The sequence below is a fragment of the Macrotis lagotis genome, chromosome 1 (genome assembly GCF_037893015.1).
Source record: "Macrotis lagotis isolate mMagLag1 chromosome 1, bilby.v1.9.chrom.fasta, whole genome shotgun sequence".
NCBI lineage: Eukaryota > Metazoa > Chordata > Mammalia > Peramelemorphia > Peramelidae > Macrotis > Macrotis lagotis.
In genome coordinates, this window is record NC_133658.1 from 643,052,095 (window position 1) to 643,072,444 (window position 20,350).

At 35.9% G+C, this 20,350-nt stretch overlaps 1 protein-coding gene across 2 annotated transcripts in view; it reads left to right on the forward strand.

Annotated features, from left to right (window-relative positions):
• CBL (Cbl proto-oncogene) overlaps positions 1-20,350 on the forward strand; it is a 109,901-nt gene that overhangs the window by 15,754 nt on the left and 73,797 nt on the right. For both annotated transcript variants that reach the window (XM_074215253.1, XM_074215254.1), the window contains exon 2: positions 2,633-2,880. In XM_074215253.1, coding sequence (XP_074071354.1) covers positions 2,633-2,880 — 248 coding nt within the window. The remainder of the gene's footprint in view (positions 1-2,632; positions 2,881-20,350) is intronic.

Below are 20,350 nucleotides of genomic sequence, written 5' to 3' on the forward strand. Positions count from 1 at the left end.
AAAAAATATTTATTTAAGGTAATAGGATTAAGTGACTTGTCCAAGGTCACACAGCCAGACAGTTAAGTCTTTTATGTCTTCTCAGTGCTGCAAAATACTGCTTCCTCAATGAAATCTTCCCTTATTTTTATGCCTACCCCAACCCCTATAGCAATAATGATCTCCTTGAACTTCATGTAACATTTGGTTTCCACCTCTCTTTAGTATTAGATCATTTAGTTTCTGATTTTTTAATCTTGTTTTCACTGAAACTTTATTAAATGTAATTTATTGCTAGCTTTTGGGAAAAGATTCATTTAATATTTCTGTTTTTCCTACATTTATTCCTGAACTTTTCATGCCCGATACAAGGCTAGTTTTTGTGAAGGCACCATGTATACTTTCTCAAGGAACATAGATATATACACCTTTCTATTCCCTTTTATTATTCTCCTTTTTTTTAAGGTTTTTGCAAGGCAAACGGGGTTAAGTGGCTTGCCTAAGGTCACACAGCTAGGTAATTATTAAGTGTCTGAGACCGGATTTGAACCCAGGTACTCCTGACTCCAAGGCCGGTGCTTTATCGCCACCTAGCTGCACCCCCTGTCATTATTCTCTAGAGATCTAACTTTTCCCAAATCCTATTCTTTCTTTTTATTTTTTCGGTTATTTATCTAGGTCTTAGAGAGGTAAATTGAGGTCTCCCTACTGTAGTTTTACTATCTATTACTTCCTATTATTTAATTTTTTCTTCAATAATTTGGATGCTCTGCCATTTGGTACATTTATATTTGTATTGATAGTAATCCACTGTTTATGGTATTTTTTTTGGAAAATGTAGTTTTCCTGGTTATCTTTTAATTAGGTCTCTTTTACTTTTGTTTTGTCTGAGATCATAATTGCTACCCTTGCATTTTTTACTTCTTCTGAAGATTCTGTTCTAGCCTCTTATTTTAACTTCATGTAAACCATATTCAAGTGTATTTTCAAGTGTTTCAAGTGTATTTCTTGTGAAAAAAATATATTGTTGGTTCTGGTTTCTAATCTGCTCTTATTTTCCTTTTCCATTTTATGGTTGAGTTCATCCCATTCACAATTATGATTACTAAATACATATTTAACCAGTCCTGGTAAAGGAATCTCCCTTAATCCAACTTGAACATAATGTTTGTTTTTTGCTAGTGTTTAAACTTTATGCTTTAATATTCATTAGGGAAATTGGTCTGTAGTTTTCATTCTCTATTTTTACCCTTTCTGGTTTAGGTGTCAAAACCATATTTGTTTTATAGAAGAATTTCTATTCCTATTTAAGTATAAGGAACTTATATTTATTTACTTCCTTTAAGTAAAGGACTCTTTTTTTCAAACAGTTTATGTAGTATTGGAATTAATTATTTTTTAAAATATTTGGTAAAATTTGCTTTTAAATCCATCTGATACTGGTTGTTTTCCCCCCTTAGAGAACTCATCTTTGACTTGATCAATTTAGTTTTGCCTTACATAGGGTTATTTAGGTATTAATCTGGGCAATTTATATTTTGGTAAATATTTGAACTCATCTTTGAAGCAGGGAGAGGATTTCAACAGGCAGCCATAGAGGGGGTGTTTTACCTTTGTAGGCATGAGAAAGAAGAGAATGAGATTGGGGAATGGAGAGTAGTCCAGTTTGGTTCAATAGGGAGTAAGAATATACCTGGAAAAGTAGGTTGGAATCATTTGTAGGATTTGATTAGGCTAAGAAATTTTTATTTTATTTTGGTAAACTCTGAGAGACTTTGAAGATGTGAAGAAGGCACACTTGAGGTGTAATGGAAAGAGCGATGAACTAGGAGTCAAGAGAAACTTGGACTGAAATTCCCCATCTGACTCTTATTAGCTGTGTGATCTTGTGGAAATCATTTAATCTTTCTGAGCCTCAGTTTTTTCCAAATGCTAACTATAATAATAATAATAATGATAATATGAGATAATTAAATTATAAATATAAATATTGTCAAGGAGGAGGTGAAATTATCTTTATTTGCAGATGACATGATGGTATACTTAGAAAACCTCTGAAAATCAGCTAAAAACTGAGATGATTATTAGTTTTAGTAAAATAACTATACAAAATAAAAATAGAAATAATTATCAGCATTTCTACATACAGTACTGATAAAAACCAGGGAGAAGTGGTAAAGGAAAGTTCCATCCATAGGGATAGGAACTAGACCTGTGATTTCATTGGTATAGAGAGCTCCTGAATGAGGAAACTCACTCTACTGATGCACATCTACATTTTCTCTTCTAGACACTGAACAGTTAAGTGACCTTTCCAGGGTCACAGTTAGTGTGTGTTAGAAGATTTTCTATAACAACTCATGCCATAGTTTACTAAGGAAATTTGTTGATGGAGGGAGTACCTACACTAAAAAAATTGTAGATCTTTTGAATGGTTAAGATTTTAATGCATATTTTTGATTCTTTGCTTGATATATAAAGAATCTTTTTTCAATGTGTACAGTTAATGAAAAGAACTTAAGTACAGACTATTTGAAGCATTTCTTTAATTTTCTCCTTGTTTTTTAGGAAATTGATCATAGTTAACTGTTAAATTCAAAACTTTGAAACTCTTCTTGAACTTTATATAATTTTCCTTTTCAATTTGTTCCAGGTGGTGCGTTTGTGTCAAAATCCAAAGCTGGCTTTAAAGAATAGTCCTCCTTATATATTAGACCTGCTACCAGATACCTACCAGCACCTTCGCACAATCTTGTCAAGATACGAGGGAAGAATGGAGACACTTGGAGAAAATGAATATTTCAGGGTATTCATGGAAAATCTGATGAAGAAAACTAAGCAGACCATCAGCCTTTTTAAGGAAGGGAAAGAGAGGATGTATGAGGAGAATTCTCAGCCTAGGTAATGGAGAGTTCCATGGAAATACTCATGGTTCTACTATTTGATAGTTTGAATGAATGATGTTTAGAAATAGTTGATTTAATCTTCTGTTTTAGATATGGTTCCACTATTTGATAGTTTGAATGAATGATGTTTAGAAATAGTTGATTTAATCTGATGTTTTAGGTATATTGTATTAAGAATATAAAGGTAATTGTATTTTTATAGTGTTTTGTATTGGTATGTCAGGTCTTGAGACCACTGCTTAGCTTTCAGTCTGGTAGTTTTATCATCTTTGTCTGGGGCCCAGAAAGTGGCCAGATGGTTATGGAGTTGAGGAGTGATTTGTAGTCTGTGGCTATATAGTCCAATAACCTTTGAGGTTTGGGAAAAAGATGGGATAGGGAATGAAGTGATAGGTGAAAGTGAAGTATTAGAAAATAGCTGAGAAGTCTCAGTGGTGGACCCACTGGCAACAGTTTCTGAACTAAGCTGGACCTGATATTTGGTATGGTCTCTTAGAAGTTCACAAATATTTAGGTCCTTTTAGGGTCTGTCATGTGTTGGGGAATTAGAGTCTCATATGTGTTCTTTAAGTATGTGCCATGATGATAAGATACAATGCTTTGTGAAATGCATCTAAAATATGATTGAATTACATGAATTCATAGGAAAACTTAATAAGGTAAGGATGGGGCTAGACAGTGGGATATTATTTTTCAAGCAAAAAATAAAACATTGTTTTCTGCATTAATGAATCTTTTTTGAATTAGAATGGAGAGAGGTAAATTCAGTTCCTATCAATGGATTTTTATTGTACTGTGCATAGGACGATGTGGGATCCTTTGATGGGAGGATACAAAGGAAGTCTGGTCATATATTGAAATGTTAATGTTTTTTGATGATTAAGTTCACAATAAAAAAGAAAATTAAAGCATGATCCCTTTTCATAAGTAGTCTTACTAGGAGAGAATAAAATATACATCCATTTATATAACACATTTTATGATTAAGTGCTGAAATGAGTGGTTTGAATGAGAAGTACTGTACTTAGTTCAGTGAATGTACCTCTAAGACTTTAGTTTTTAGTTCTTTTGGGGGGGGTTACAAGACAATGGGGTTATGTGACTTGCCCAAGGCCACACAGCTAGGTAATGATTAAGTGTCTGAGGCCGTATTTGAACTCAGGTCCTCCTAATTCCAGGGCTGGTGCTCTATCCACTGCACTACCTAGCTGCCTCCTCTCTAAGACTTTAGAAAAAGGATTGAACAAGATGTATTGGAATGATCTGGTCAGGCTTTATGTTTGATTCTTAATAATATGTAGTTAGGTGGACCCAGTGGAAAGAGTGCTGAAGATAAAGTCTGGAATCTTGCCTCAGATACTTAATAGCTTTGTGACCCTGCACAAGTCACTTAGCTTCTCTGTACCTGTTATTCCATTTGTAAATAGGGATGATAATATTTCCTATTTTACTGGTTTTAGTGAGGAGTAAATGATGTAAAGAGTAATAATCCAAGTGATATGTCATAATTAGTGAACATTATGACTTTTCATTAGAAATCCTTGAAATGAAAACCATTAATCGATCAGCTGAAGGATAATGACACCTTAACTAGATGGTGGCCTTGTAAGTGGAAAGAAGGAAACAGAAATGAGACTTGTTTTGGTACTAGAAATGACAAAACTGGGACAACTAAGTGGGTCAGTTGATAGAATATTGCTCCTGAAGGGCCCTGAAGTCAGGAGAACCTGAGTTCAAATGTGGCCTCAGGCATTTAATCATTACCTAGCTGTGTGACCTTGGGCAAGTCACTTAACCCCATTGGGGGAAAAAAAGAAATGACAAGATTTGGCAAATACATATGAGAGTAAGAGTCAAGGATAAAACTTGAGTTATGAACTGGAGTAAGTGGAAGAATAGTGATATCTTTGATAGAAATAGGGAAGAGTGATTAATTTTGAGGAAAATATAATGTAAAGGTAGTTCATCTATGTCTGCTCATCTTATATGACTAAATGCTATGCAAACTGAAGAAGTACTGATAGGTTTCTTATCCATTAGTTACTGTCCTGGAGTTTGGAGCTGATTTTCTGAGGGGTACATATTGATGGCCCCAAAGTTTTGAGGGATTGAGGAGGAAAGGGTAGCTATCCAGGTGTAGGCATCTAGGAAATTTTCCCAGTAGCAGCTGAACATACCATTCAATTTTTACTGCTTCAAGGGACCAACATAACCTAAGGGGAGAACTTTTATAATACCTTCATGCTGCCCTGTTGTATGTGGGCTCCCTCTCCCTCTCCCTCTCCCTCTCCCTCTCCCTCTCCCTCTCCCTCTCCCTCTCCCTCTCCCTCTCCCTCTCCCTCTCCCTCTCCCTCTCCCTCTCCCTCTCCCTCCCTCTCCCTCTCCCTCTCCCTCTCCCTCTCCCTCTCTCCCTCTCCCTCTCCCTCTCCCTCTCCCTCTCCCTCTCCCTCCCCTCTCCCTCTCCCCCTCCCTCTCCCCCTCCCCCTCTCCCCTCCCCCTCCCCCTTTATTGGGGAAGGTAGGTGGAGGAGTAGATGATTCGAAATCAGGAAGACCTGATCTCACTCCTACCTCAGATATTTTTATTTATTTAACCCTGGGTCAAGGGCATTTAATCCTTGTCTGTTTCTGTTTCCTTATCTAAAAAAATAGGGATAATAATAGTACTTGCCTCCCAGAGTTGTTGTGTGGATCCCTGAAATATTTGTAAAGCACTTTGCAAACCATAAAATTCTATATAAATGCTTATTGTTGTTGTTATTATTATTATGATGTAATTTATCTTCCTACCCTTCAACTAGTTAATAATACTCCTTAGTTTCATACCATAGACCTTGTAGGCTCCTATTTAGAGACAATTGTTCCTCTTTCCTTTTCTCTCTCTCTCTCTCTCTCTCTCCCTCTCCCTCTCCCTCTCTCCCCATTCCCCTTATATATTTATCATGCCTTTTTATAGCTTTTAGAAATTATATTGCTCACTAATATTATTATGGAACCATATTGTATTTTTCATATCAGATTAGAATTAGCTGTCTAATTACAAAAGATGAAAGATTATCAAAACGTCCCTTCCAAAATCACTCCCCTTTTTTCTCTAGTTCTTGCCCATTTCTTTTCTGTACCTTATCCTATAGTGCTATTTAACTATCTGGATTTCTAATTGTAGACTGAGGATCTTGTTTCCAAGGGCAAGGATAATTATACAGTGACTTGCATAGAGTGTAATGGTTGTCTTTTTGCCATAACCAAGTAAATTGCTCTCTCTGTTCAACATAAGGGGCTGGCCTCCCTCCTAGAAAAGAAGGTAAATGAATGAAGTGTTCTTTTTAAATGTGGTGGTTAGGAGAGAAGTAATAAACAACTATGAAAAAGGCTCTGGAGAAGCAGAAAGGAATTTTGACCTGCCAGGAAGTTTTGAAGAGGAGGAGGATTTGGTACTAAGGAGAAAGGGAAGAAAAGAATCTTGAGCAACTTGAATTAATGAAGAATATATGAGGTCCTTCCTGTAGAGATGAAATCCAGACTCTGAGGAGAAAGCAACTGTTTACAAACATAATTTGTATATGCTTATATATTATTTGTTTATGTATTAGCTTATAGTAGTATAATAAATTATTGTTTCTTTTTGTTCTTTTTAAAAGTAGGCCCTACATCCAAGTACTGTGATGGCAGTTTAATTGAATGTGCTTTGTTATTTCTTTTTTTTAAATTTTATTAATTTCTTTTGAATCTTAAAATTTCCCCCCAATCTCGCTTCCCTTCCCCTACCCCCCACAGAAGGTAGTCTTTACATTGTTTCCGTGGTATACAGTGATCTAAGTTGAATGTGATGAGAGAGAAATCATGTCCCTAAGGGAAAAAAATAAACTATATGAGATAGCTAAATTACATAATAATGGTTTTATGCTTTATTTTTTAAAATTATGTGTATTTCCAAGATTTTATGGATTTACTGATGTCATTATGAGAGAGATTATTCAGTTTAGGTCTCAGAAAGACAAGACTGTTGTCAGTGGTGGTAAAATGATTTCAACTGAGAAAAGTTGAGGTGACACTTAGTTGACCTATCAATAATAGAAAGGTTCTTTTTTTTTTTTTTACTGGAATATGTATCTGAAAGCATTGGAGTACCTCCCTGTACTTAAGAACTACTAATTTCTGGAGATTTCCATGAGGGCTGAAGTATACTTCCAGAAGGAAACCAAAAGGGTTATGTAAACCTTGGGAAAGAAACATGCAAAATTTTTTGTTTTTTGTTTTTAGTTTTATTGTTGTAATTTGTATAAATATTACAGATAGTTACAGGTCACTCTCCCCTTCTCCTGTTCCCCCAACCGCCCAGAAGTCTCTTGTTGTTACTTAGTTAAAAATTTAAGCAAAACTAACCCAATACATTTGTCTCAAACTGTATGCAACACTCCAGATCTCTAGCGTTCTTTAATTACTAAATTTTCTTTTCAATTATTAGACATTTATTTTCTCTTAGTCTTACTCCCTCTCTCATTTCCTGTCCCATTGAAAAGGAGGAAAGAAAAACAAATTTCTTGAAATAGACATACAAACAAAACATTTCCCTATTGACTATATACAAATGTACATGTGTGTAAACATTTCTTTTATACACTAAATTGATAACTTCTGTAAGGCATTGTATAGTATGTTTTTATCATCAATCCTCAGGAATCTTATGTAGTTTTTGTATTGATCATAGTTCTAACAGCTTTCAAAGTGGTTTGTCTTTGTTTACAAATATGAATGTGTATTTATACTTTAAAAATTGTTTATTCCTAAAATTGATTACTAAAACTTTTTGAGCTCCAAATTCTGTTTCCCACCCCTCCCTCCAACCCATTGAGGTTGTTGTACTATATTGAAAGTTGTCTTTATCAGCTTGTTATTGCATAAATTATTTTCTTGTTTCCACTAGTTTCATTCTACATCAGATTATCAAAGTCTTCAAAATTGTTTTTATAATATTTAATTTTAGACTTTATTCTGAGTTGCCTTTATTAATTTTAATAATCTTTTTTGGATTTATTTTTTCTTTGTAATTTTACAATTTATAACTGTTTTTTTGTTCCTTCCATTTACTTTTTTGTAGTCCTTATGTATATTAATTTTAATAATCTCTTTTGGAGTTATTTTTTCTTTGTAATTTTACAATTTATACTTTTGGTTTTTTGGTCCTTCCATTTACATTGTTGTAGTCTTTGTGCATATTGTTTCTTTTTGTATATTGTTCTCTATTTCCCTCAGTGTCAGTTTCTGTAGCTCTGTATAAATGTTTCTTTGTTACATTCACTAACTCTTAATAATAATAATAATAATAATAATAATAATAATGTTATATTCATGTACTACCACTTTATTTAGCCATTTCCAGTTAATGCATATCTACTTGTTTTGGGAATTTATCGTTATTTAGTTGTTTTTTCAGTCATGTCTGACTCTTCATGACCTCATTTGGGATTTTCTTGGTAAAGATATGGAAGTGGTTTGCCGTCCAGCTCATTTTGTAGTTAAGGAACTGAAGCATATAGGATTAAGTGACTTTACTGGGATCATGTAGTAGGTCAGTGTCTGAGGCTGAATTGGAACTTGGTCTTCTGACTCTGGTTTGGGTAGTCTTTCTACTATGCTACCCTAGCTGCTCTGGCATCCCTAAGTGGATCTTTGTTTGGAATACCTTATTTAAAAGCTGTAGTTAAGATAAGTGAGACTATGGGTTTAGAGTTAAAGGACTTGGGTTTGAATATTGTTCTTGGTACCTATTGCCAAAATGCTTATACTACACTTCCAGTCATGACTTTTTGCTGTGCTCCCACCAATTAGTTGGTCCCATGCGTTATGTCTTGTCTCTTGCCTTGGATCCTTTGCATAGGATTTCTCCTGTGCCTGGAACCTTCTACCTCCTCAACTGTGCCTTGTAGACCACCTATCTTCTTTTGCACCTTTTTTTTTTAAGGTTTTTGCAAGGCAAATGGAGTTAAGTGGCTTGCCCACACAGCTAGGTAATTATTAAGTGTCTGAGGTCGGCTTTGAACCCAGGTACTCCTGTGTTTGTTCCAATGTGTTTGTTCCAATTTTATATGGTAGTCAAAAGACAGAAGTAGCATTAATGAAGTAAGTTGTCTGTGAATCAGTAATTCCACTATTTGGCCTCAGATGGTACAGATAAGGTAATGTTATCTTCACTTTAAAACTTTTTTTTTTAGGTTTCAAAGTTTAAGATTTTGTATGTCTAGCTCTGAAAGAGAATTTTATAATTTAAAAAGATTTCTATTGATATTTTTGTTTTTACACTGTCTAAATTTCCTGCATTCTCCCTCCCCCTTTAAAAGAGACATTGCTTATAAGAAAGACTTTTTTTTTTTTTTTTGCAAGGCAAATGGGGTTTAGTGGCTTGCCCAAGGCCACACAGCTAGGTAATTATTAAGTGTCTGAGTCCGGATTTGAACCCAGGTACTCCTGACTCCAGGGCCGGTGCTCTATCCATTGCGCCATATAGCTGCCCCAAGACATTTTTTTTAATAAGAGAAAGATTTTATTTATTTTGAATTTTACAATTTTCCCCCAATCTTGCTTCCCCCCCCCCCCCCGCCCCCGGCCACAGAAGACAGTCTGTTAGTCTTTACATTGTTTCCATGGTATACATTGATCTAAGTTGAATGTGATGAGAGAAAAATCATATCCTTAAGGAAGAATAATAAAGTATAAGACATAGCAAAATTACATAATAAGATAACATTTTTATTTTCTAAATTAAAGGTAATAGTCTTTGATCTTTTCAAACTCCACAATTCTTTTTCTGGTTATAGATGGTATTCTTCATCGCAGATAGCCCAAAATTGTACCTGATTGTTGCACTGATGGAATGAGCAAGTCCATCAAGGTTGATCATCACTCCCATGTTGCTGTTAGAGTGTACAATGTTCTGGTTCTTTTCATCTTGCTTAGCATCAGTTCATGCAAATCCTTCCGGGCTTCCCTGAATTCCTATCCCTCCTGGTTTCCAGTAGAACAGTAGTGTTCTATACATACATATACCACAGTTTGTTAAACCATTCCCCAATTGAAGGACATTCATTTAATTTCCAATTCATCTGAAAAATTTTTAAAGGAAAAAATGTTCAGAATGTTCAGCAAATTGAAAACTAATATTTTATGCAGTGATTCATAAGTTGTGGGTTACAACCTTTTCTGTAAGGGAAGAAAAGTGTCTGGAGGGAGGAAAGTGTCTTCTCATCTTTCTGATTTTACAGCTTTCACTTTCCCTTTGTTTTATAGTTCTTTGTGAAAAGACCTTTAACTTAGAGATATATAGGTGAATTAATAATCAGGATAATGTGTTCATGCTCTGCTATAGGCTACACAGACCATTATAAAAAAGCAGTGTAAGGAGAAGTATTGCAGAAAAATTTTTTTTAAATAAACTGCATCAAAGAAGTTACTTCCTTATTTTTCTACAATTTGCTATTTTTGATTGTAATTCCCTCTATCACTTCCTCCCTGGTACCATTTATTATATTTTCTCCTTTCACTCTGTCCCTCTTCAAAAATGTACTGTGGGGGGGCATCTAGGTGGCGCAGTGGATAAAGCACCGGCCCTGGAGTCAGGAGTACCTAGGCTCAAATCCAGTCTCAAGCCACTTTATAATTACCTAGCTGTATGGTCTTGGGCAAGCCACTTAACCCCATTTGCCTTGCAAAAACCTAAAAAAAAATGTACCATGGGACAGCCGAGTAGTGCAGTGGACAGAGCACTGGCCCTGGAGCCATGAGGCCCTAACCTTACATCCCACCCCAGAGACCCCTTGGTCCTAGACAGGCCAGACAACCCCCACCACCTTATAAAAAGTAAAAAAGAAAATTTCTTAAATCTGACTATTCTCTCTGTCCCTTTCTCTCCTTTAACTTCTAGATTTCTGTACCCCATTAAGTATGTGTACTTTTTCTTCTCTGACCCATTTCCGATGAGAATGAAGACACCCTCATCCCCCTCACCTTTCCCCCTCCCATACTATTGCAAAAGCTATTTCTTGACTCTATTACATGAAATAATCTACCTCTCCTTTTTCTTCCAGTACATTTCCCTTTCACCCATTGACTCTATTTTTACAATATATTATACCTTCAAATTCAGCTCTCTCCTGTGCCTTGCCTACATATGCTTCTTCTAACTGCTCTAATAAATGAGAAAGTTCCTATGAGTGTTATCAATATCATCTTCCCATGCAGGAATATACACAGTTCATCACCATCATTAAATCCCTCATAATTTACCCTTCTCTTCCACCCTCTCTATGTTTCACCCGAGTCCCATACTTGAAGATCAGACTTTCTGTTCAACTCTGGTAATTTCAGCAGGAGCATTTGAAATTCCCCTGTTTCATTGAAAGTCCACCTTTTCCCATGGAAGAGGATGTTCAGTTTTACTCAGTAGTTGATTCTTGATTGCATTCCAATCTCTTTTGCCTTCTGGAATACTATATTCCATGCCCTACAAGCCCTTAATGTGGATGCTGCTAAGTCCTGTGTGATCCTAACTGTAGTTCCACAATTTTTGATTTGTATTCTTCTGGCTGCTTGTAATATTTTCTCTTTGATTTGGGAGTTTGGAAATTGGCTGGGAGTTATTTTTTTGGATCTCTTTCAAGAGGAGATCAGTGGATTCAGTGAATTCTCTCAATTTCTATTTTACCCTCTACTTCTAGGTCAGGGCAATTTTCCTCTGGAAATTCTTTAAACATGAGTCAAGGCTCTTTTCCTGATCATGACTTTCAGGTAGCCCCATAATTTTTAAATTGTCTCTTTTGGATCTCTTTTCCAGATCAGTTGTTTTTGTATTGAGATATTTTGCATTTTCTTCTAGCTTTTCATTCTTTTGGTATTGAGTTATTGTGTCTTGATTCCTTGCAAAGTCATCAGCTTCCTTTAGCTTCATTCTATATTTTTTTTTATATCTCCTTGACTAAACTGCTGACTTAGTTTTCATGTTTTTTTTCTTGCATCTCTCTCATTTTTCTTCCCAATTTTTCCTCTACCTCCCTTACTTGATTTTCAAAATCATTTTTGAGCTCTTTCATTACCTGAGCCCAACTTGTATATCTTTAGATGCAGAAGCTTGGATGTTTTCATCTTCTGAGTGTATTTTTTGATCCTCCATGGGACCAAAATAATTGTCTATGGTCAGGTTCCTTTTTAATGTTTACTCATTTCCCCACCCTGTTCCCTGGTTTTACTTCCTGAGATTTTCAGTATTATTGGCACAACCCCACAAGGACCTCAGTTCCTCCAAGATCTTGTGGGTGTCTGTGACTGCTCTCCTGCCTGTGCTTTGGCCTTTGGATGACCGCAGGCACACCCCCTGCCCCAGGGCTATGAGGAGGGTCCCTGTTCTATGATAGTACGGGGGCTCAGACTGTGACCAGGATCTGAATATGGACAAAGCCCCAGAGTCCTGTCCCAGGGACAGAGGAGGGACCTTGACAGTCTCCCCCTACTCCCTTACCTTCTGTGGGCTGAGTGCTCTGGAAGCAGCTGCTGGGCAGGTCCCTGCTGGACAGTTATGTGGGACTGCTTCTGTTTCCTGGCATCTGGGCTGTGTTGAGGAGGGCCATGCTGGCCTGGGCTTTGTGCTTGCTCTGGCAGAGATTTTCCTGCTGATCTTCCATGTTGTGCTTGGTGTGCTCCTTGGGTTGGCAGGTCAGGAAACTGCTTCTACTGCCAGGAGCAGGTGCTCCCAGAGACCCAGGTGCCCTGAGGGCTGTTTCCAGAAGGCTGGAGCTTCTTCAGTCTGGCAATTGATGCCCTTTCCAATCACATGGAACAGAGCCTTCCTATGATTTTCCAGGTTAACTTAGCCTGGAGAATTGCTTCACTGGATCTTTGTGGGTTCTACCTCGAAAATTTGGTTAGAGTCATAATTTTTTTTTAGGTTTTTTTTTTTTGGCAAGGCAACTGGGGTTAAGTGGCTTGCCCAAGGCTACACAGCTAGGTAATTATTAAGTGTCTGAATCTGGATTTGAACTCAGGTCCTCCTGACTCCAGGGCTGGTTCTCTATCCACTGTGCCACCTAGCTGCCCCCTAGAGTCATAATTTTAAGGCTTTTGAAATATTTTTGGAGAGAGCTTCTAGGAAAGGCTGTTCTCCTGTTTCCTTCTTGGCTCTGCCCCCTCATATGTAAGGAAATGATTCACATTCTTAAGAATAAGATAGCTATTTCTCAATTGGTAAGTGGTCTGAATATAACTAAGCAGTTTTCAAAAGAAGAAACCCAGACTAACTGTAACCGTTTGAAAAAAGACTCTAGTTCCTAGGAGGAATCACAGTATAATTCTCATGCCCACCAAATTGACAAAGATAATAGAAAAGAAAAATGACAAAGGTTGGAAACATGCACAATTGTTGTACTATTGGTTCACCTATGAATGGATATAACTGCTCTGGAAAATAGTTTGGAATTATACACAAAAGATTAGTAAGTAATATAGGCATACTTTTTGTTCCAGTTAAATCACCACTGGACTTATCCCAGAAGAGATCATATTAATAGGATTGGATCCTATAATGTATAAAAATATCTATAACTATTCATTTTTTTTGGCAACAAGAACTTGGAAACCAAAGAAATGTCCATCAGACAATAGGTAAACAAATTGCATTATCTGAATTTGTTAGAATATTAGTGATATAAGAATTGTGGAAATAGAAAATATTTCATAGAGACATAAAAACTTATGTGATTTAATGCAGAGTGAAGTTAACAGAACCAGAACAATTTATGCTATGAGATCCATAGTTTAAAAAAACAAAAAACTTTGATCACTGTGGTGCCTGGATATCAATCCTTGTTACAAGGTACCTTGCCTTTAAAGACAAACTTTGTAAGCTGTAAGAACTATGATCAATGCAATGACTGCTCCTAGTTTTGAGTAAGAAACCATGGTATCTACTTCCTGACACAGAAGTGATGGAGTCAGAATACAGAATGAGACTTTTTTTTGAGCATAGCCTATAAGGAATTTGTTTTGCTTTTCTCTGCTTATTTGTTAAGAGATTTTTTTTCTCCATCGGGGTGGGGAGTGCAAGAGAGAGAAAGTGGGGAAAGATGAAAATAGATTTCTGTTTTAATGAAATATGAAATTAATTTAATGAAATATGAAATGTGAAATTTAATGAAAGGGTCTCTGTTGGGTTTCTCTGTCCCTTTTGCTCTAGTACTGGTATAGTATCTTCAGTGGAGAAAAATCTTGAAACTATGATAGTTTCAATTACTCCAAATTGATATATAACTTTAAATGTTCCTTTTATTATTCTTACAATCATATTGTTGTTGTAGTGTTAAGTCTGACTCTTTATGATCATTATGGGATTTCTTGGCACATTTACTGATACTCAGAACAGATGACCTTCTATTTTTCACAAGAAGAGTAAGGATATCCAACATGATCTCTCTAAGCCTTCCCTCATCCATTTTTTTTTCTTTTTAAAGATTTTATTTATTTTGAGTTTTACAATTTTCCCCCTAATCTTACTTCCCACCCCCCACCCCCACAGAAGGCAGTTTGCCAGTATTTACATTGTTTCCATGGTATACATTGATCCAGATTGAACGTGATGAGACAGAAATCATATCCTTAAGGAAGAAACAAAGTAAAAGAGATAGCAAGATCAGATAATAAGATATCAGTTTTTTTTTCTAAATTAAAGGCAATAGTTCTTAGTCTTTGTTCAAACACCTCAGTTCTTTCTCTAGATATAGATGGTATTCTCTTTCGCAGACAACCCCAAATTGTCACTGATTGTTGTACTGATGGAATGAGCAAGTCCATCAAGGTTGATCATCATCCTCATGTTGCTGTTAGGGTATACAATGTTTTTCTGGTTCTGCTCATCTCACTCAGCATCAGTTAATGCATATCCATCCCTCCAGGCTTCCCTGAATTCCCATCTCCTGGTTTCTAATAGAACAAGTGTTCCATGACATACATGTACCACAGTTTGCTAAGCCATTCCCCAGTTGAAGGACATTTACTTGATTTCTAATTCTTTGTCACCACAAACAGGGCTGCTATGAATATTTTTGTACAAGTGATGTTTTTACCCTTTTTCATCATCTCTTTAGGTTACAGACTCAGTAGTGGTATTGCTGGATGAAAGGGTATGCTCATTTTTGTTGCCCTTTGGGCATAGTTCCAAATTTCTCTCCAGAAATGTTGGATGAGTTCACAGCTCCACCAACAGTGTAATAGTGTCCCAGATTTCCTACAACCCTTCCAACAATGATCATTATCCTTTCTGGTCATATTGGCTAGTCTGAGAGGTATAAGGTGGTACCTCAGAGAAGCTTTAATTTGCATTTCTCTAATAATGATTTAGAGCAATTTTTCATATGACTGGATTGCTTTGATCTCCTCATCTGTAAATTGCCTTTGCATATCCTTTGACCATTTGTCAACTGGGGAATGGCTTTTTTTTTAAATATGACTCAGATTTCTGTATATTTTAGAAATGAGTCCTTTGTCAGAATCATTAGTTGTAAAGATTATTTCCCAATTTACTACATTTCTTTTGATCTTGGTTACAGTGGTTTTATCTGTGCAAAAGCCTTTTAATTTAATGTAATCAAAATCATCTAGTTTGTTTTTGGTGTTGTTCTCCATCTCTTCCTTAGTCATAAACTGCTTCCCTTTCCATAGATCTGACAGGTAAACTAGTCCTTGATCTTCTAATTTGCTTATAGTATTGTTTTTTATGTCTAAATCTTGTAACCATTTGGATCTTATCTTGGTAAAGGGTGTGAGGTGTTGGTCTAATCTAAGTGTCTTCCATACTAACTTCCAATTTTCCTAGCAGTTTTTTCAAAGAGAGAGTTTTTATCCCAATAGCTGGACTCTTTGGGTTTATCAAACAGCAGATTACTATAATCGTCTCCTGCTTTTGCACCTAGTCTGTTCCACTGGTCCACCATTCTATTTCTTAGCCAATACCAAACAGTTTTGATGACTGATGCTTTATAATATGCTTTATAATAGAATTTTAGATCAGGTAGGGCTAAGCCACCTTCTTTCTTTTTTTATTTTATTTATTTATTTTTTCAAGGCAATGGGGTTAAGTGGCTTGCCCAAGGCCTCACAGCTAGGTAATTATTAAGTGTCTGACGTCGGATTTGAACTCAGATACTCCTGACTCCAGGGCCAGTGCTCTATCCACCATGCCACCTAGCTGCCCCTAAGCCACCTTCTTTTGCACTTTTTTTCATTAAATTCCTGGAAATTCTTGTCTTTTTATTTCTCCATATGAATTTACTTACAATTTTTTCTAACTCATTAAAGTAATTTTTTGGAATTTTGACTGGTAGGGCACTAAACAGGTAGTTTAATTTTGATAGAATTGTCATTTTTATTATTTTAGCTCTACCTATCCATGAGCAGTTGATATTTGCCCAGTTATTTAAATCTGATTTAATTTGTGTGAGAAGTGTTTTATAATTGTTTTCAAAAAGTTTCTCAGTCTATCTTGGCAAATAGACTCCCAGTTATTTTATATTGCCTGAGGTTACTTTGAATGGGATTTTTTTTTCTAGTGCTTCCTGCTGTATCTTGTTAGACATGTATAGAAAAGTTGAGGATTTATGAGGGTTTATTTTATAACCTGCAACTTTGTTAAAATGGCTAATTGTTTCCAGTAGTTTTTTGGATGATTTCTTGGGATTCTTTAGGTATACCATCATGTCATCTGCAAAGAATGAGAGTTTTGTCTCTTTCTTCCCAATTCTAATTCTTTCAATTTCTTTTTCTTCTCTAATTGCTGATGCTAACATTTCTAATATGATATTGAATAGCAGTGGTGATAATGGGCACCCTTGTTTCACCCCTGATCTTATTGGGAATGCCTCTAGCCTCTCCCCATTGAATATAGTGCTTGTTGATGGTTTCAAATAGATACTGCTAATTATTCTAAGTAACAGTCCATTTATTCCTATACTCTCTAGTGTTTTTAGTAGGAATGGGTGCTGTATTTTGTCAAAAGCTTTTTCAGCATCTATTAATATGATCATATAATTTCTGATAGGTTTGTTGTTGTTATAATTGAGTATACTAACAGTTTTCCTAATATTGAACCAACCCTACATTCCTGGGATAAATCCTACTTGATCATAATGTATTATCTCATTGATAACTTGTTGGAATCATTTTGCTAAGATTTTATTTAAGATTTTTGCATCTATATTCATTAGGGAGATAGGTCTACAATTTTCTTTCTCTGTTTTAACTCTCCCTTGTTTAGGTAACAGCACCATATTGGTTTCATAGAAAGAGTTAGGCAGAGTTCCATCTTTCCCTATTTTTCCAAAGAGTTTATATAGAATTGGAATCAATTGTTCTTTAAATGTTTGGTAGAATTCACTTGTGAATCCATCAGGGCATGGAGATTTTTTCTTAGGGAGTTCAATGATGGCTTGTTGAATGAAATTCCCCTGGTTCATTGAAAATCCATCTTTTCCCTGGAAGAGAATGTTCAGTTTTGTTGGGTAGTTGATTCTCAGTTGGATTCTAAGTTCTTTTGCCTTCCAGAATATTATATTCCAAGCCCTACAAGCCCTTAATGTAGTTGCTGCTAAGTCCTGGGTGATCCTGACTGCAGCTCCATGATATTTGAATTGTATCCTTCTGGCTGCTTGTAATATTTTCTCTTTGACTTGGGAGTTCTAGAATTTGGCTATAATATTCCTGGCGTTGGATTTTTTTTTAATTCTCTTTCCAGGGGAGATCAGTAGATTCTCTCAATTTCTATTTTACCCTCTGCTTCTAGGATATCTGGGCAATTTTCCTGAAGGAATTCTTTAAAAATGAGGTCAAGGCTCTTTTCCTGATCATGACTTTCAAGTATCCCAATAATTTTTAAATTATCTTTCCTGAATCTGTTTTTCAGATCAGTTGTTTTTTCAATGAGATGTTTCACATTTTCTTCTAATTTTTCATTCTTTTGGTGTTGAAGTATTATGTCTTGACTTCTCGTATAGTCATCAGCTTCCTTTAGCATCTTTCTGAAGGATGTGTTTTCCTCAGAGAGCTTTCTTATCTCTTTTTCCATCTGGCCAATTCTGCTTTTTAAATTATTCTTCTCCTCAATAACTTTTTGAACTGTTTTATCCATTTGACCTATGCTGGTTTTTAACATGTTATTTTCTTCAGCATTTTTTTGGATCTCCTTGACTAAGCTGCTGATTTCTTTTTCATGTTTTTCCTGCATCTCTCTCATTTCTTTTCCCAATTTTTCTTCTATCTCCCTTACTTGATTTTCAAAATCTTTTCTTAGCTCTGTTATAGCCTGAGCCGAACTTCTGTTTTTCCTGGAGTCTTTAAACGTAGGAGCTTGTTTTTTCTCATCTTCAGATTGAGTATTTTGATCCTTCTTGGGATCATAGATGAAGAATTTCTCAATGCTGTTCCTCTTTTTTCTCAGTTTACTCATTTCTCCAGCCTGTGTCTGGTTTTGGGGTGCTTCCTGAGCTTTTGAGTATTATTGGGACACCCACTCTGGGGTTTTTTTTTTTTTGGGACACACTACTAGGACCTTTATTCCTCCAAGGGCATATGTTCTCTTGCCTTTGCCCCCTTCTGTCCTGGAGCTATGAGGTGGGTCCCTGCTATCTTAGTATGGAAGGTCAAACTTCAACCTGGATCTGAGTGTTGGTAAATAGCAGAGTCCTTCACCAGGGAGAGCAGAGAGATTTCTGCAGTCTCTCTGACCCCTTTTCTGTCTGTGGGCTGTGCTCTGGAGGTGCAGGCTGGCTTCCCCTTATTCTAGCTGCAGGTTTTGTGGCTGGTGCTCCTCACTTCACACTCATTCTGTTATAGCAGAGTTCTCTTATGGCCCTCTCAAGCTTTTCCCAGTGATCACTGGGCTGGGCTGGGCTGGAGCTCTGACTTTTTTCCAACCCCCAGTCCTGGTGAAACACTGGGTCTTTCTCGTGGAACTTTTGAGTTATCTTGGACTGGGAAAATGTATCACTCAGTCTTTCTGTGGGTTCTGCCCCTCTAAATTTTGACTAGGGTCATAATTTCTTGGCTTTTGGAGTTTTGGGGGGAAGGAGTTTCTGGGAAATGCTGCTTTCATGCTGCCATCTTGGCTCTGCCCTAGGCTATAATTTTAATAGTTGTTTTGTATCTTCTCTTTGTTCATCTCTACAGTTTTATTTAGTTTCTGAATCTGGTCTTTGGCTAAGATCATTAAGCTCTGCCTTGCCCTTTTATTAGAGTGATTACCCTATTTGGTCTGGGTTTCTGTACTGATCTTCACCTCCTGCATTGAGACCATCTTAGATTTTTGAGGTTTAGAGTACTAGATCTTCAGGACCATTTTTATTGTCCCAAGACAGACCAGGACCCTGGTATGCCTCAGTTTCATCACTGTGTTGCCTGGAAATTTCTCCTTGTTACAAGGTACCTTGCCTTTCCTTGGCTTTTATTTTCTCTGCATAAAAGGCCTTGCAAGATTAGAAACCAGAATGAAATCAATATATCACTCACTGTTTGGTAAGTTTTCAGTTTTATTCAGTCAGCCATCTTATTTACCACTTTCTTTGATACTGATTATCACTGAACAGAGGATCTCTGGTTACGTCTTGTAAATAAGAATTTAAATATGTTTCTGATTTAATCTTTCCTATAATCTTGCAGAACTAATTTCTTATTGCTTAGGTTTTAGTTTGTGAAAGCTGTGTTATATAGATACACTCTGATGTTAGTTGCAAACAGTGATATTTTGATTCTTTCCAGTATTAATTCCTCTAGTATATTTTTCTTATCATAACTGTTAGAATTTCAATTAACTGTCATAAAAAAGTGATGAAATCTTTCTGTTGTTTGCTTATTATGTTGGCTTTTAGGTTAGCTTTGTATTACATTGAGGAACAATTATTTATTTTTCATGTGTGTCACAAAAAAATTTAGATTTTAATCAAACCTTTCCCCATATCTAATTGTATAATCTTGGTGTTTTTATTTATGGCTTTATCAATAAGAATATGTAAAGTACTTTTGAAAACCTTGAAGTATTCTATAAATGTTGGCTGTTATTATGTTGATATTTTTTTCTGATTTCAATTAGATTTGCAGGACTAAGATTATTATATCTGATATAATTTTTAAACTATTTTGCCATATTCTATTAACTAATAGTTTTCCTTTTTCACATCTATATTCATTTCAGCAATACATTTTTCTTAGTGTTATCTTTGCCAAGCTTTAAAGTCAACATTTGCCTCATAAATGGTATTAGGTTGTATTTTATCCATCTATGAATAATTTATATAATGTAGGGATTATCTATTCTTGGAAGTATCAAGGATTTTTGTATACATTTTAACATGCATGGGAGAGACTGTAGAAGTAAACAATTTTAAGACCACTTTTTTTTAAGACCCCTTCAAATATTGTATGGGATGTTTGTATATT